Genomic DNA, 17,466 nt, shown 5'->3' with positions numbered 1-17,466 from the left:
ATTTCAGAGACAGAAAATGAAGGCTTTCGTTCCAAAGTGATTTTTTTTCTATTCTGGGTATCACTCAAAACGATCAGGATTTCAAAGCCCCTGGGTGATACTCGTAGAAAAACAAAACTTGTTTTTGCATTAGGAGGACTGAACTTTTCTTCCATATCAGAATAATTTTTGTGAGCAGGTGTTTTCAAATGATAAATATTCATAATATCATTATGCCTCAGATGTGTTTCCTACATCTCAGCAGATCATCTCCACTACTTACAGCTGCCTGTGTAACAAACCGGCTCCTTCCTCCTGCCAGCACGCATTGTGTGAGAAAAGGTTTCTGTGTGAACAAGTGATTCATGTTTTAGCTCCACGTTCACATTACAGCCATAATGAACCGAGGATGGCATTCACATCAATCGTTTGACTTTTAGAAAAATGAGCAAACAGTGAAAAAGGCCTTGGTAAAGACGTAGGTTGTCTCTTACATAATAATCCAAAAAGCTCAGACTGTACATTTCTCCTCTGTGGGATCAGCTCGCATTTAAAATTCTGATCCGCCTCAGCTCCCTAAAAAAAAAAAAGAAAAAAAGAATATGGATGTGTGATATCAGCAGAATTATTAAGTAACACACAGAGGTACATATTCACTCACAAACCAAATTCATAGGTCGATTTATCCACGTCTTGCTTCAGAGTGAGTGAGGAATGATGCAGGTTTTTCAGGGAGGTGTGCAGCAGATGATTGCATATCAACATATTCAGTGTTGCCGTCAGAAGGAAGATTGTTATTCTGTGTGCTGTCCTGGAGGGTCTCGACTCAAAGAGCAGCCTGGGCCTGGAGCCTGGAGACTAGCGTGTGTGTCTGTGTGTGTGTGTGTGTGTTTGTAGCTAGACAAAGTGTCTGGGTTCATAGAAAACCAATCGAGACACCTGCTGGCTACCACTGCCAGCCGCTGATAAAATGGGAAAAGAATGTGTTGGGCCTCCGGCGCATATGGCCGCCTTGAAAAGGGCAGGGTGGCAGAAGAAAGGTTTCCTCATTCTTTTTTTTTTGTTTGTCCTTAACACCTGCCACTTTTACCGCCCAGTGAATGAACCTAATGAAATAAAACACATTAAAAAGTTGCGCAGTGTGATCGTTTTTATTACAAAAAGAACGGCGGCTCCGGGCGAAAAACTGATTAAAACAAAAAGGCTCCAGAAGAGACAGGAAATAGCTGCTTGAGCAACTGACCCACAGCTACAACATCAGGATTGAAGCACTTCACCATTTATCATGCACAGAGAGGATACTGAGCAAGAAATACATGCGCAAAAAAACAAACAAAGGAAAAAAACACATCACCTCAGCACAACGTCGCAACACCTGCGATAGGTAGGAGAAGGCCACAGCAGATCACAAGAACATCACATGTGGTCGAAAGGGTCACAGTTCACTTCCTGTCCGAGCAGGAACGAGATCAGGGAACGGTTTTCTGTTTTTTTCTTCTTCTCAGCAAGTTATATGACATCTCCGTGAAGTGCAAAGACACCGTCACATCAGGGATTTCCAGTGTCTCTGCTACCTACGATACTGTAAACAATCTACACTATAAGGCGCACAGTTGAAAAGTTGCCCAACGAAAGAGCCACAACGTCAGTTCATAAAGGGTTTGATGTGAGGATGCATCGTCATCTTCATCATCAACTCTCTGCAGATCTGGCATACCAACTGTCAATATACCAACCGCAGGCAGTAAAATGCTGTTTAAGTGTCTTTAAATGGGCACAACACACACACACACACACACACACACACATACACACACACACACACACACAAAAAACGACATTAAAGACAAAAATATGAACCCATTTTCTTTCTTTTTCCTACAACATCAATTTAAACTTTTTTTTTTCAAATTAGGCACAAGGTACAGCACAGTAAACGTTTTTTTTTTTCTTCAATACCTCTTTTGGTTGCTGACATCTAAAGACGTGGACATTGACGGCCCCTCCATGTGACTGAAAGGACAAATAGTTTTTTATCACACACACAGAACAGTTACAGTTACTCACTGCTGGCATCTACCTGTCCAAACCCGCTCCGAGACATTAAAGGGAGAACTTTTCCACTACGGTTTCTTTCTTTTTGATTATTTAACCTGCTTTTATGACCTCGACACCACTCTTTTTCACGCTCTTACCTAAATTCGTAGAAGGTAACACCCACCACAGAATATCTTACAAAGACATAAGGCATTATACTCCTCTTCCGCCTGAATCAAATCTGTCATACAAGGTCTTCAGGACCTCTCGCGTCTGTCCACAACTTAAGACAAAATATGCTTAAAAACAAAAAGACCTCAACCGTCTGCTTCAAATCTTTTGTTTTTTCTTTAACTAGTTTAAACACTGATTGTCTACATTATCAATAAAAATCTAAGGACGTAAACATGATAAGATGTAAACACTGTTAGTATCCAACTGGTTTAGATCTCAAAAGATATTTGACCCTGTGTGAGATGTCAGAAAAGTATTTCCACACATGAGATGGAGGAGGAACGAGGTAGTCCGGAGGAGAGCTGATGGAAGGGGAAGGGAGTTATGGGCGAACCTTAAGTGGCTCTGGTGCATCACTCGGACTGAGGGTCATGGTGATTTGATTGATAATCTTCGTAGCATAGTTCTGGTTGTCTTGTTATAGTTGAGATTTTCTAATGTGGCAGGGAGAAGCTGTTGAACTCTGGTTGGCGCTAATTTTGACGACGATCAGCCGTCGAAACTCTTTTCAGTCTGAACTTTCAGAAGATTTCCTGAAAGCTGTTTCCTGGTGAATCAGCAGTCATTTGTTCTTAGGGCCAAAGTGCTCTTTATGCATTAATATAATTTTCTAATTTGCGCACCCTGCTGGCTCCTCAGACGATGCGGTAATCGAACGTGTCCTTCTCGGTGTGGTCTGTCCAGTTGGAGGAGGGCATGCTGCGGTAGGGGTCCAGCAGGATGCGGAAACAGCGCACGATGAGTAGGGCCAGGAAGATGAAGAGCAGCAGCACGAAGACGAAGGCGGCCTTCTGCTCCAGCGTCAGGTAGGAAGGCACGTGATGGCCGCCCCCTGACGAGGACAGCGTGCTGCTGAAGAGGCCCTCAGCCATCCTGGGCACATCCATGCTTGATCGTCTCGGCTCCAGCTCTTTGTCGGTTGCTGAAAGATTTGAGGTGAAGATGGGCTCAGTGGATACGACCTGTGTGAGAATCCAAACACACGGATTATAAGAGCACGTCCTCCGAGGTGCCACAGAGGGAACAGCAAACTAATATTTCAGCTAAACCTAACTGCAGACACAGAAAAAGTCTCAAACTGACAACAAGGACAAAACAGACTGTCAGAAAAACGCGGCTCTCAGCTGAGTTTATTTTTAGAGCTCCAGGCGAAAAGCCCACTGTGTGACTAAAAAAGGCTCATGGGACTCCTTTGGCCCCGAGTTTCAGCAGTTCGGGAGGTTTTGAATTGGTGCTTTGGAGTTTTAGTTATACAACATTTATTGGAGGCAACAGCGCTCTGGAGGTAGACATGTCACTGGCTTTATTAAACCACAGCCTACTACTCTGAGAGGACCAACCCTGTGTCCAATGAGTGATATTAATATCCAGTCTGCAGCAGCGATTCATATTCAGCAACTGAGTGTTAAACATTGTCATGCATGCCGACAAATGAATTTGTCCTCTCTGATAAGGTCACATGAATAAGGCACGAATGTAAACAGGTTGATGAGGGCAACTGCCCCAGGGCCCCATTATGGTAGGGGCCCAAAAAAGCTGCAGACTGACTGTGTAACAATTGGTTTGTGCGAATTTAATTGAAAATGTGATGCTTTGGTAAAGACACCACTAAAGTTCAATGAGAGCCTTAACATGGATCCTGCTTTATTACCTAATCTTTAGTCTTGTGCTTACAGGGTGCATATTCTTAGATTATCCTTACTTTTTTTTTTTCTTCTTGTCAACCAATCCCAATAAAAGACCCAAACCAACAATGAATTGCATTGTGCATGTAGCCAAAGTCTGATATCTTTTGCTCCTTTGTGTTATTGTTGTAATTTGTCAAAACAGTAAAATAAGCCACATACACCATCCTGCTAAAGTACTCACCAGAGCTCAAAATGTGCATTAATCCACTGTAGAACAAAGTCCCTAACAAATGCACTAATTACCCCTGTTTAAGAAATGTTAAACTGCAATGCCCAGCTGCTCGAGGAAGGTGCTGAGTCTGCATAGGGACACAGGAGGTCGCTGCTTAATTATTACGATTTTTAACACATTTTTGGTTTTGGTCTTTTCATGTGATTTGTTGACAATAATAAAAAATAAAAAAATACAACAACATCAGCTCCATCCTTTGATCCAGTTGCCACACAGCAAACCTGGGCCTAGAAAATGACCAAAGAAACAGGACAGTGGCAGTTAACAGGGGTCCAGCAGATCACTTTTCCCCAGGGCATCCCTGCAGGTTAATCCCTCATGAAATGCACTAACACTACATATTTACCTCAGGTTGCAGTGTAGCAACGATGCATAAAGATCCCCCTTTAAATCCAAAAACACTGGGTTCAGATCGCAGTTCATACTGTGCAGACTCCAGATAAGATTAATTTTGGTTAATTTATATTTCAGATTGGTGGGAAGGTTGGTTACGGTTACATTAACTAGATTCATTTAGGATTAGATCACAGTAGGTTAGGCTGGTTTGTTTATCAGCCTAAGGTTAACCATAAGCATCCGACACACAAAGCTAAACAGAAGCTTGCAGCGCTCGGCACAGATCATTTCATCTGGCAAAAAAAAAAAAGGCAATGAATTTGTCCGTTCCATAAAGACGGTTGGAGTTAAATTCATCAATCCAAAAACAGCCAGCGGGACTGTTTGCCATTTGATGTCGTTTCCCCTGCTGAGCAAATTCTCTGAGTGTTTGCTGCAAACCATTCTCTGAATTTGTCTCCTCTTTACCCTGCAGGGGCGCTCCAGACAAAATGATTTTCATTAAACCTCTGATATCTGAGAATACTCACACATATGTGGTTGCTGAACTTAAAGGGAAATGTTAGAATATTTTTTTGTAGCTTCCATTGCTTCGCTAACTTAATGGCTGAATTCTGAGGACATAGTTACATCACTACAACAAAATCTATCAGAGTGAGCAACATGAGCAGTTAGATGCAATTACCATAACCATTGCTTCCCAAACCTTTTAGCTGGTCACACCTAAAAACAAAGGGACATCTACCTTTGACCCCCTCCAATCACTGGGTTTCTGTTTATTAGCTGTGACCAGTTTTTCCCCCCTTGTTTGATCTGAATGACTTTTAATAGGTCTGACACACTGAAAATGATCCACTAATACACAAACAAAGCAAAAATTAGAGAAACATCTGAAAAATTAGCATAATTTTGTGGTGCAGAAATATCTTTTTTTTCCCCTGCTGTTCTATCCTGTTAATCTTCTCATGACGCCTCAGATTTAACTTTTGTGGCCCACGGGATTGGAGCCACTTATGTAAATCAGATTATCTGGAGATAGGGGTGAGGTGACAATTGGCTGTTTGGTGTAGCAAGTACACAGGTCAAAGCTCAACCTGGAAGAAGCTCTCTAAAATTACAGTGCACATTACAATACAGACACAAGGTAATTTTTTTTGTAATTTTATTCACAACAACTCCGATTGGCTGACAAGGATGATGGGTCCTTGGGGTGTGGCTGAGGGTGGTGACTGCTTTGTTGTGACATCACAAAGTTCCAGAAGTCCTGACGGCTGGTTTTAAGGCTCAGTTTCTGAATACAGGTTGTGTGCATTTCTCTGTGGACTGAGGCTTTGATACTTTCACAGTGTTGATAAAGAACCTAGACCTGCTTTATAATCAAAAAACACATGGACATCTCACTTTATACAATATGGAACCTTTAAAATGGTCCGACCCACTCATTTTCAGATCAATCATATTGTTATTAGATTACAAGTCACCTATTAGACATGTGTGCATTACCCAAACTCCCTTTGTTACGCTTCTGTAAGCATGAAGAGCCGTCACAGAGACTGACAATCACTTGGGAGGGGTGCTGGATGTGTTATGAGACAGCTCAAAGTGACAAGATGGGCAGAAGAGCTGTCTCTCTCTCTCCCTCTCTCTGCCTAAAAAAAATAAGAAATATCTCTGTAGGCAGCTCTCAGGAGAGAGACAGGCAGAGAGAGACAGACAGAGAGGGGGAGAGCAGCCTTCAGCCCTGCCTCACTGATCAGCGGCCTGTAATCCATCACACTTAAAACTCAAAAATGATATTTCACAGCAGTGATTCATAGCCCTCGCTGTGAAAAAACGATAAGGAACGGGGCTGTTTTTCTTTGTCCGCCAGTTTTCCATCAACGTTTGCTGTCAAATCGTAATCGTCTTGTCTTCTTGTCCTCCAATGACACAGTGAGGTTACAGAGTATTAGCACTTTGGGCCAGAAACCACACTGCTATTTGTTATGTAATGCACTTCAAAAGACTCCCAACATTTACATCATCAGCAGCCAGCTCCATGACTAAGTGCTCAGAGTTTTGATCTTTTCTTGACAGTCACACCTAAACATTAAAGCCTCTTTCGACAACATTTGAATGAGATCCACTCCCCGTTTCAAAAGGAAATCTCTATTGTTAGAAAAAGCTCATCTATTTATGTACTTTGCTCCTCAGCAGCTGCATTTCAGGAAAAATGATCACTTCTGGAGGCCTGAAATAGCCTCGAGATGACAGAAATACAGATACACCAAGTTTGATTTTACAAACTGACCAGCATTATGGAAGTGCTCAAGTTATTTTGGTCCAACCGTACAGCATCACTGACAAATGCCACGGTGACGAGAGGAGGATGAAACAATGTGAAGCAACTGAGTGTAAAATTGACAAGGAAGTGAGTGTGACAAGGACAACAAGCCAAATTTAGAAATGAAGCCAATGATGTTGAAAAGTAGACCGAACCAGAGCTGTGTGTGTGTGTGTGTGTGTGTGTGTGTGTGTGTGTGGTGATTATACCTAATGAGGAATTCAAACGGCATTAGAGGAGGTAAAATGAAATGGCTAAGGGAAATTACTGCACATTATTTTTCAGCTTGTCGTCAGTCATTTCATGATGTAAAATGTCCTTTAATATTACTACATGACTGTAGAAAGGCCACCTATGAGTTGAACAATGTACAAATACAATATAACGTCATGCCTTTTAATGCTGAAATCAGTTATCAAATATATGTAAAAATATGAATTTTACCTTTTGATACATCTTGCAGTTTTAACCTTGAACCTGGATTCTTTTTATATTTCTTTTTCCTTATTCTGATTTTTCACATTAGTCTTTTTGGGGGCCATTCCCTTTCACTACATATACTGTTTGTGTATGTGACAAATAAAGCTTTAAGTCCTCGCACAGTGTTCAATACCAAAACCCTGCCTATAGTTGAACATTTGAAATCAAAACACATTTAAATAACTGTGTAAAATATCTGAAATAATATTTCTTTTGTAATTAAAGCTCTTGAAGCATAAATTTATTTTATAACAGTTACACATGAAAGGAAAATGCAAACAAAAGAGAAAAAAGTGGCAAAAATGAAAATGAAAAGAGAGCTGATATGACTCCTCACACTGATCCAGTCGGATTCATTTCGCCTGATCCACTCGTTGTGCATGTAAATGAGCAGTGGTGAGAGGGAGACACAGCCGCAGCTCAACAACAGTTCAACGCAAAAACGACGAGCCGCCATTTACATGATATTCTACCTGAAACTGGTCCTGCTTTTTATCAGATTTCAGTTAAAAAAAACAAAAAAAACAAACAAAAAAAACCTGCGTGAAGGAGCCACAGCCGGACTCCTGCCTCTGCACACGTGGATGCATGAACAACCTGTTTCCCCGTCTGACTGTACCTGTCACACCTTCACAGCGCCAACAGTCAGGCAGTGACAGGAGAAGCCTCCTGCAGGGGCCGGGGCCGGGGCAGGGGCCGGGGCCGGGGCGGCTCTGGAGGCACTAACCTGTTGTTCTCAGCGGAGCTCGGGAATCTCCGTCAGCGGCGGCTCTGCATCCCGGCGGAGGACACGACTCTGCTTCTGTGACCGACACAAACACGCAGCAGCGGGCAGGGGCCGCAGGGCTCCTCACTTCATGACAGACGGAAGCCTCACAGAGCCGAGCCGGGCAGACCTCACCCTCTGCTGCTCCGATGTGTGTGTTTTCTCTCTCTCTCTCTCTCTCTCTCTCTCTCTCTCTCTCTCTCTCAGGCGCAACTCATCCCCGCGCAGACACACGGGCAGGGATGTAGTGGTGCCCCGTCGCTACTGGCAACCTGTTGCCATAGCAATCCTCCAGGTAGGCTATATATTGCAAGCGGATGAGGGAAAGGTGTGGCCCTCGTCATATGCTTATCTGCAACTTCAGTCATAATCACAAAAAGAAACACAAGTGATGGAGAAGCGATTAAAAACATCGTCTCTCACAAGCACTTAAAGGACATCAGTGGAGGTCAAATGTGACTTCATAGGTCTTTATGGTCTTTTCATGACCTGTTATTAGAAAACTATACTATTAATATGAATGCATATTGTCAGGGGGGTAAAGTATGAACATTATTCTGCCAAAAATATGCTTTTTAATAACAAACAATATGCAGGAAAGACGTGCACAGACAGTGGGATCAGTGCAGACTTTTCTGCAGATGCACCTGTAGATGCTCAGGCTGGATGTGGGGGCAGCGACATTTAAGAGATTAAGGTTTGATGAGATTTAGGTTTGATGGATATTTTAAGCAGAAAAAAAACAAACACTCTTTTGTTTGGGTGACAAGTGTCAGTGTTTGCCTTCTCACCCTGACAGACACAAATCCCCTTTAGAGCTCTGTGAGGATGTGACAGTCCATGAGGGGGTCAGAGAGTGACTGTGCAGAGCAGTGTGAGGAAATCTGAGGTTATGTAATGCCTTCAGTCAAGTGTCAGCACCCAGCAGCAGTGCAGTGTCTCCACCTGGTGGAGGTCAGTGAGGACCGCAGCCGGTGAGACGGAGTCAGTTCATCAACTCAGATTACCTACATTTTCATGAATAGACTATTAACATTTCTGTACCTTCACACAGGTTGTATGAGTACAGATATAGTGAATAGTATCTGAGGTATCTGTCCAGTCCAGCTCTGATCACCCTCTTCTTAGTGAATTCATTCCTCTTCCTTCAGGACGGAGGTGCAGGCTCCTGGAGCCAGAACTCAAAGATACAAGTGTTCCTTCACTCCATGTGCAATCAGTGCTATCAATTTGCATAATTCTTAATTTGCACTTTCATTTATTTGCACTTTGTTGACTGTTCTTATTGTTTTGACTCAAGTTTGGTTGTTTATGTCCTCCTTTAATGTACTTTACTTTTTTATCGTTTTTATTGTTTTTATTGTCCTGGTTGTTTTTCACTACCAACTGCAAAACAAATTTCCCCCTTGAGGAACAATAAAAGCGCTGAATCTGAATCTGAATCTGAATCTGAATCTGAGGCTCAACTGCAGTAGAAGAAGAAATCTATGTAAGACTTTAACTTTACTGAGCCTGGAAAAGCCTCAGTTATCTCTTTATATGCACAGAGCCCTTAATTGAAATTTAGAGTAGCTACATTAACACAGATCATTTGACTTCAGTTCAGGAGTTCGACATTTTGGAAAATATAGTTATTGAGTTAGAGGATTAGATTATCACCACTGTCAATTAGCTTCACTTAGTTTAGCATAAAGACTTGAAGCACGAAACAGCTAGTCTGACCAGCTTGATATTTACCATACAGATAAGAGAGTGATATCAATCTTCTAATCCAAAACCAACAGTCATTAATGTGAGCAGAGATGACTGAGGATCAAATTCAGTTATTTTACCACTCTGTTGAGCCGCTTCAGATGCATTCAGACACATGGACGATTTCTTGGACTCATATCTTGAGATTCTGGAAATTAGAAATAATTTCTCTGCAAAAATTAAATTAAATACACACATATAAAAATGAAATCACCTAGACATATAACACTTTCTATGCAATTCATCTGGAGTTCCAACCGTGCACTTCAATTGCAAAAAGTGTGCCACACTTCAATTAACATGACAACTTGAAATGTCTTCAATAACTACATTAATAAGAACTTGAGACACTGTACATTAGATTAGCATGTGAGTTACTGTAGTAATTTATGACCTGATTCCTGCCAGTGAGTAAATAAAAAGAGAGAAGGCTGAAGGTGAAAGTTGGAATTTTGCAACAGAACCTGATTTAAAAATGTATTTTACACACTCAGTGTGAAAATACACACAGATAATACACTGTACACAACATGGTTATGAAAGACTGAGTGGGGAGTTGCTTATTGGACAGCGAGGGCAGCGGAGGTACCCGATTGGTTCTTGCTGCAGCCGTGTCAGTCTCTCAGCCCCCAGCTCATGCTTCAGAAGACAAAGATCAGAGAGAAATGAGAGCCTACTTTTTCCATGATTTCCCCATTAAAGGCAGATTTCTGAAGATGATCTATACATCACATATACATCAGAGGCCTTGAAGGACTATATTCTACGAGGAGTGAGTCGTACAGAATGTCTGTATGTCTCCCTGCTGCACTACACCTGCTACTGACAAATGAACAAACAAAGCAACAGTTTAAATTCACTGTGTGAGATCAATTCCTTCTGAATAATTCCAAAATGATGTGCTGAATCTTGCATACTAACAGGACCACAATTATAGAAAGGCCTCAATTCACTTTTAGTGTCTATTAATCATTTGGCTGAAGGACAGATTGTGGATTGGACTGTGAAACATCACAACTGATCTTGTATAATGTACTGACTACAGGATTATTCTGGAGAAATCCCTTCTGCCACAGACGCATGCATTTGCTTTTATCCAGCAAAAGAACAGGTGTGCAATAGCACAGATGGAATTCAGACGAGCCATAAGGCAGGATGTGGTGGAGAAAAGCAGCACAAATTAATCTTAAATGTACAGAAACTTCAACGTCAGACACAGTGAAAGCACCACTCTGTCCTAGAAAGCCAAACAGTTCATTAAAAACAAATCAATTAATAAAAGAAATAAACTGAGAGTGGGAAAAAAGTAACAAGATAAATCCAATAAATCTTAATGACTCCATTTATAATATAATGAGTGGCTGTGCTGTCGCTGTTTGTGTGTGTGGCCACTGGTTTCACATTGTCCTCCTCCTCTCAGATCTCAGATTCATCCCCAAGCTGCTCCAGCTACAAGCCCCTACTGTTTAAAACTGTCACAGCTTGTGGAACAGCTCATGCTGAGGTGATGACATGTCTTGGAATCTGTTTTAATGAACGTGGGGTCTGAGCCAACTGGAGGGTTTTGTTTTAGATCTGAGGAATTTGTCTTGTAGTCTGCACCAGACTTAAGTTAGAGGGCTAATGGTGGATCAGAAAATCTGGGTTGGCACTAATCTGGGTTGTTTTTCCTGCCAGACGATTCATTTTGATGTGAAACAGCACGATAACAGCTACCACATGGTGCAATGTTTAACATGGTGGCAAGTAGTAAATGGACTTATATAATGCTTTTCTAGTCTTAGAGACCATGCAAAGCACTTTACAGTACATGCTGCATTCACCCCATTCACACACACAATCATACACTGATGAAACAGACATCAGGGGCAGTTTGGGGTTCAGTATCTCGACCAAGGACTCTGATTTTTGGAGTTGAGGAGTCACCTACCTTCTGATCAGAGGATACCTCCTGACACAACTGACCAAACTGCATCACCACAATCTGCACCTACTAAACCTACTAAATTAAACCTGAATATCTCAATGTCAAGAGAGTATCCGATTGAGTGGAGTTTTGTTTTCTCATCATGTATTAGTCACTGAGGACTGAGGCAGGTCTGGCTCATCTTGGAGCCCCCTGCAGGGCAAACATCTTCTCTGCTCCCTCTTGTCAGTTCTTCATAAAGAAAAAATCTTGCAGAGGAGCTCTACCTGACCTTGTAAGCCCTCATGCCTCCATTGGCAAGAAGTCAGTGTCTTTCATCTGACTGCTAAATGCTTGCAGCTACGCAGACAAACCAGAGGGAGTGGATGAGCAGGAAGTGAATACTGATCATTCTCAACACAAACAGTAAGTACACGATCAGGTATTTCGGGGTAGTGAAAATTAATTTATACGAACTTTCAGGCAGCCGCTCCCAAATTATATAACTACAAGCAGGCACGTTTAGCTTCAATCTGAATATGTACACACCAAGATTTTATTCCTTTAGTGGTGAAAAGAAATCCAAAATGTAACTTGACACTAAAACTCTCCTCTAAAGATTACTAAAGTTCACTGATTAGAATATTGTTTCAGTAATTTTTCAAACAAATGTCACATATTCTCCAGCCCCAAATGGGAGAAACTGCAGCTTCTCGTCATATATGATAATAAATAGAAATCTTTGGGTTTCAGCCTGTTGTTCGTACAAATTAAGACTCTGATGAATTATAATGAGCATATTTCACTAGTTTCTTCATTTTATAGTAAAACCCATGTGTATATGTAATATATGTATATATATTAAATTTCCATGTATATATAATATAAAATATATACACATATACAGGAAAAAACTATCAAAATATGAAAAAAATATAAAAATATATATGAAACCTATTAGAAATTGTCACATCTGTCTAGTTCCTACAAATAAATATGTTTATGTATGTATGCTTGTAGATATACTATACCGTAAATATATATCCATCCCAAAGCCTGTGATGTTTTTAATAGTAGGGTATAGAATTTTTATATATTATATATGTTATTTCAATTAACTTGCATACATAAATTAAAGATATATCATAACATATAGGGTCACATGTTGTACCATATAGAAATTCATTTTTTTAGTATATGTACAAATGTTACTATGGTTATTTCATATATATTTCATATGTTATTTCATATATGTTATAAATGTTACTATGGGTATTTCATACATGTTATAAACTTATATCTTCATATATCCAGAGGATTGATGTGGATCTTAACAAATGAAGCTCAGTTTTGGCCTGGATGTGTTTTTCTCTCATCCAGGTGAACACATCCTCAGAGCAGGATTCACTCCAAATGCTGCTGACGTCAGATCTGAAATCACATCTTTAACCCTGTCATGTTGGCAGCAGACACCACTATTTAGTCTGGGTTTAACCGCAAGGTCACACTGCTGTAACCTTAAAATATACACCCATCACACACACGCTGTCATCTTAGCAGCTTTGGAGGAAACAAAAACACGCAGCACAATGCCAAGACTCGCAGCCAACACATGCTGCATGATGTGATGCCAGAGACTTGGCAGCTGCCAGCTCAAACCTGCTCATCACCACTCGATACCTCTCAGCAGCTCACTTATACTTCCTTTTATTTTGTAAATGTTACCTGGCTTGTGTCAAGATGGCTGTGAATCAAAAGGGAGAAATCCATTATGTATACAAGCACTGATCGACCGTGGCTGGGATGTCTGCTGTTGACCCAAAACACACAGTTACCTGATATGTTTTTTTTTTTTTCTTAGGGTTTCGTGATTTTTAGAGTCTGAGCCAAACCAAACTAAGTTGATGCTTATCGGGTTTTCTCATTATGCACGGTGACACAAATAAACACTTTTCATGCATCTCCTCCTCTACTTTATCTCAGCCCGGCTAAAAGCATAATTAGGCGCTGTGTGAATAATTTGGTTGTAACAATGAGACTTAATTCGGGTCATGTGGCCAAACATATGGAGTCGGACAAACCTTAAAACCACTGTCAGATTCTTGACTCAAATGGAGTCACTGCAAACACACGATCAGGCATTTTACTAAACTCAGAAGTCAAAAACAGACGAACAAGTCTGAAGGAGGCAATCAGACAAACAGTGTGTAGTTATGCCCAGGTAGCAGGTGCACTGGACCTTCGTTGTCATGGTTACAGTAATAAACACCCAGAGTGTTTTGAGAGTGACGCGCCTACCTTTGTCACCATGGTTACCATAATAATGGTCATGGCACTAAAGTGTGTGTTTAGTTAAGGAAAAGATGGCGATTTGGGTGAAAATAATTACTTCCTCAACATTTGATGGTCTTTGTTGTCATGGTTACAGTAATAAAATCATGGTTGACTTTGTGGAACAGTTTTAGGAACAACATAAACTGCTTCTTTCACACGGGAATCAAACACCGCTCTCCTGGGTCATATTCATCCATCCACCCCAACCTCCTCCTGACGGGGACTTTGTCGCTCTGTAAACTATGTCACCGCACTTTTCCCTTTGCTCCTGTCATCATTACTGCGGCCGCTAGAAGTCGCCTAGCAACAACATATAACTATGGGTCATAATATCCTGCTGCATAAACCACAGGAGGACAGTCTCGAGGAAACAGATTGCAGGCAGGTAACAGGTGACAGCACTACAGCACCTTGGAAACAGTCATTCTGGCCAAAATTGGCTGAGAACTGCTTTCTATATATAAACACTTGGGCTGGTTATAACTGGGAAGCACCTGGGTCAACCGGTGGTTGCTTCATGTGATGTCTAACAGAGGGAAACACTGGAGGGCGGGTGAAGCAGGGCAAGGTTCATAAAATTTCAGAACAGGTACACAAAGAGTCTGAGAATGAAGAGAGGCCTGTACCTGAAGGCTGCCCCCTCTAGAGACACAGTCTGACATCCCCCTAAGCTGGTCAGGGTGGTGACGACAGGGCACAGGCTGAAAATGTTAAGAAACTGACAGACACTTAGAAAAGCTTGACTCACGTAGAGACACTGGAACCGAAGCTTAGGAGATGAAAGGTGAACAGATACAGGCTTCCTGGCCAGAAACAGAGTAAGTGTTCAGACTGTTGCTCACCTGAGAGACAAGTTCAGGCTCAGGCTCAGAAAAAGAGACAGACCTTTCTGAACCAAACCACATCAGATTTTTGATAAGTTCAGTCTACAGCTCAGCCTGAGAGGCAGACTCATTCTCATACAGAGAGACTATTTCTAGTGACAGATTTAGGCTCAGGATCATACAGACGGAAAGACAGGGTCATGTTAGGGGTTTAAAACATCAGAGGGAAAACAAGTTCAGACTAAGACAACACAAGTTTCGAGAGAGATGGTTTCAGGCTCAGGCTAATTCAGAAAGACAGGATTTTTATGATCATGAAGAACAACATTTCAGGCTAAGGCTTTGACAGAGCGACGGGTCAATGTTCAGGTTCTTGCTCAGAAAAAGAGACACTTTCGGGCTAAGATCCAGATAGAATAGACATGTTAAGGCTTAGGCTGAGTCTGGTCATATTTGGTCCATGTTCAGCCTCAGACATTTAGGTTCAGGTTTAGACTCACAAATTTGAGTTCACACAGAAAAACAATTTCAGGCTCAGCTCAGGCTCAGACAGAGAAACTGGTTTAAGCTCATGCTCATACAGAAATGATGACATGTTAGGCTCAGTTCATGTTTAGGCTCAGACAAAGAAACAATTTCAGGCTCCGACAGAGAGACTGGTTTTGGCTAAGGCTCAGAAAGAGAGAGAGCAGCAGGGACACTGTACTAGGAAGGGACCTGGACTGCTGGGAAAGGAAGGTTAGCTGACTGGAGGCGGTGGGCAGACTAACTGGTAGAAAAACAGAAGAGCATTTTAGCAGAGAAACTGCTGCAGAGAAACAGATAAGCTGGTTGACAGAAGAAAGGAGAATCACTGACCTGGGAGCAGGCTGACTGGCTAATGAGGAAGCAGGATGAATAACCAACTGGGAAGCAGAGGAGCTGACAGACTGGGTGACTCTGGGAGTTGCTGACCAGCAGTGGAGGATCTGTAGGACTGCACAGCAGAAAATGTGCCCCAGGAACCACAGGGAACCAGCTTGGACCCAGGAGGTCTGATCTCCTGTGAACCCTGGAAGACAAGCAAAGAGTCTGCAAATGATGCCTGCTGATACTGAGGGTGGATCTCTAACTGATGTAAAAGCCAATGATATTTGAGTCTCAGTACCATTGCCAAAATACATCTTCTCATATTGTACCTTGAGGAGTATAAACATATTTTTCTATAAAACCATTTTTTCTGTTAACAAATAATAAATAATAAATATTAATAAAGGTTCTCTCAACACTAACAGCTGCAAATGAGCTTTGATAAAAACCCAAACACTGACAAAACAACAACAAGAGCAAAAATTGATCAGACGCTGAACACCAGCTTTTATCATTTTTGACAGTCAGAGCTGCTGACACATTGCAGTCTGTAGCAGAGAGGTAGTGTGTCTCGTTACCCAGCATACCCTGCAGCTGTCAAAACCAGCAACTGGTGTCCAACTGAAGATGCATCTTTCTACAAGGACATTTGCTCTAAGTGTGACCTGCTCCATACAGCCAGAATAAATATGAACCAGAGAATGCTGTACTAAAATATAAATTTATCTACAATACATTAAATCAAAGGCTGAAGGCCTCAGTGTCGGCCTTACTAAAGCAGTGATGGGGTAAAATGTGCCATTGATGTGTAAATCTAGTCAAACGTTAAGTGAATGAGCCAAGGAAATAAACAATGTGGGGCTAGACTGCACCATAAGTAGTGTATGTAGTGTTATAAATAAAACAAGGAAATATGGGGGCCAACTTATGAATATATCATCACTACATATAAAGCAATTTAAATCAAATCAACACTGTCTAAAACACTCAAAGTTGTCTTGTTCACAGAAAGTTGGAGTAAATCAAACCACTCCAAGCTTTTGTCCCTGACCAAACATGAAGAATCAGATCAATCACCAAACAAAGGCTGGTCCCAGCTGCTCTCTCAGGTGTGATTCAGTGCAGGGAGAAAGGCCCAGGTGAGTTACCCACCCCCCCCCTTTTTTTTAGGAGGAGAGTTTACAGACTCTCCTCCCTCACCTGGGTCCTAATGCTAGACTCTTGTTTTCTTCCTCTCCACAGAAGAAATATTTTCATTTCACTTTCCAACTGAGAAGAAAGTTGAAACATGCACCAACAACTGTTCTCTTCTCTGTTGCATTTTTCACAAGAAAAAGTCAAGTTGAATCAGAATTTTACTTTGAAAAGAATAAAAAAAAAAAAAAAAACCCCACAAAAACAGAACCAAACGATCGGAGCAACTGATTCTATATAGCAAACATCCAAGAGTGAGTAAAGAAGTTGATTTATTCCTGAGTGTGATATTCTGTTTGATACTGAATCGTGTCAGGATCAGAGACAGGATCAGTCTGGTTCCAAAGTAAATGAAGGAATTGCAGCCTCGATGCAAAAAAGAGAAAATTGAACTGTATAGCGGTGACTAATGGTTTACTTTACTTCAGTGTGCTAGAAATGAAACTCTCCCAATTTTCATTTATTCCACCTGACAAGTGCCTTTCTGTTTGGCTCCCAGAATTCTTACATAACGCCCATTTCAAAGAAACAA

At 41.4% G+C, this 17,466-nt stretch overlaps 1 protein-coding gene across 2 annotated transcripts; it reads right to left on the bottom strand.

The window, feature by feature from the left end:
* Positions 1-1,111: 1,111 nt before the first annotated feature.
* LOC139613610 (cortexin-3) lies at positions 1,112-16,873 on the bottom strand. Of its 2 annotated transcripts, XM_071470403.1 has the most exons (3): positions 16,818-16,873; positions 15,750-15,942; positions 1,112-3,212 (listed from the first exon to the last, which is right to left on the bottom strand). In XM_071470403.1, the coding sequence occupies exon 3, from the start codon at positions 3,135-3,137 to the stop codon at positions 2,886-2,888; it is 252 nt and encodes an 83-aa protein (XP_071326504.1). In that variant the 5' UTR covers positions 3,138-3,212; positions 15,750-15,942; positions 16,818-16,873; the 3' UTR covers positions 1,112-2,885. The 2 variants fall into 2 exon arrangements, with proteins under 2 accessions (XP_071326504.1, XP_071326503.1); XM_071470402.1 differs by lacking the exons at positions 15,750-15,942; positions 16,818-16,873 and adding an exon at positions 8,037-9,082.
* Positions 16,874-17,466: the final 593 nt, after the last annotated feature.

This window comes from Trachinotus anak, unplaced genomic scaffold (assembly GCF_046630095.1).
Source record: "Trachinotus anak isolate AG129_WGS33_773 ecotype Australia unplaced genomic scaffold, CSIRO_AGI_Tana_v1 ptg000032l, whole genome shotgun sequence".
NCBI classification, from domain to species: Eukaryota; Metazoa; Chordata; class Actinopteri; order Carangiformes; family Carangidae; genus Trachinotus; species Trachinotus anak.
Note: the sequence above shows the minus strand (reverse complement) of the source record. Positions and strands in the feature narration are given on the sequence as shown.

Excerpts from the sequence above, each read along its gene's own strand:
- LOC139613610 (XM_071470403.1), bottom strand. The coding sequence starts at position 3,137 with ATGGATGTGCCCAGGATGGCTGAGGGCCTCTTCAGCAGCACGCTGTCC.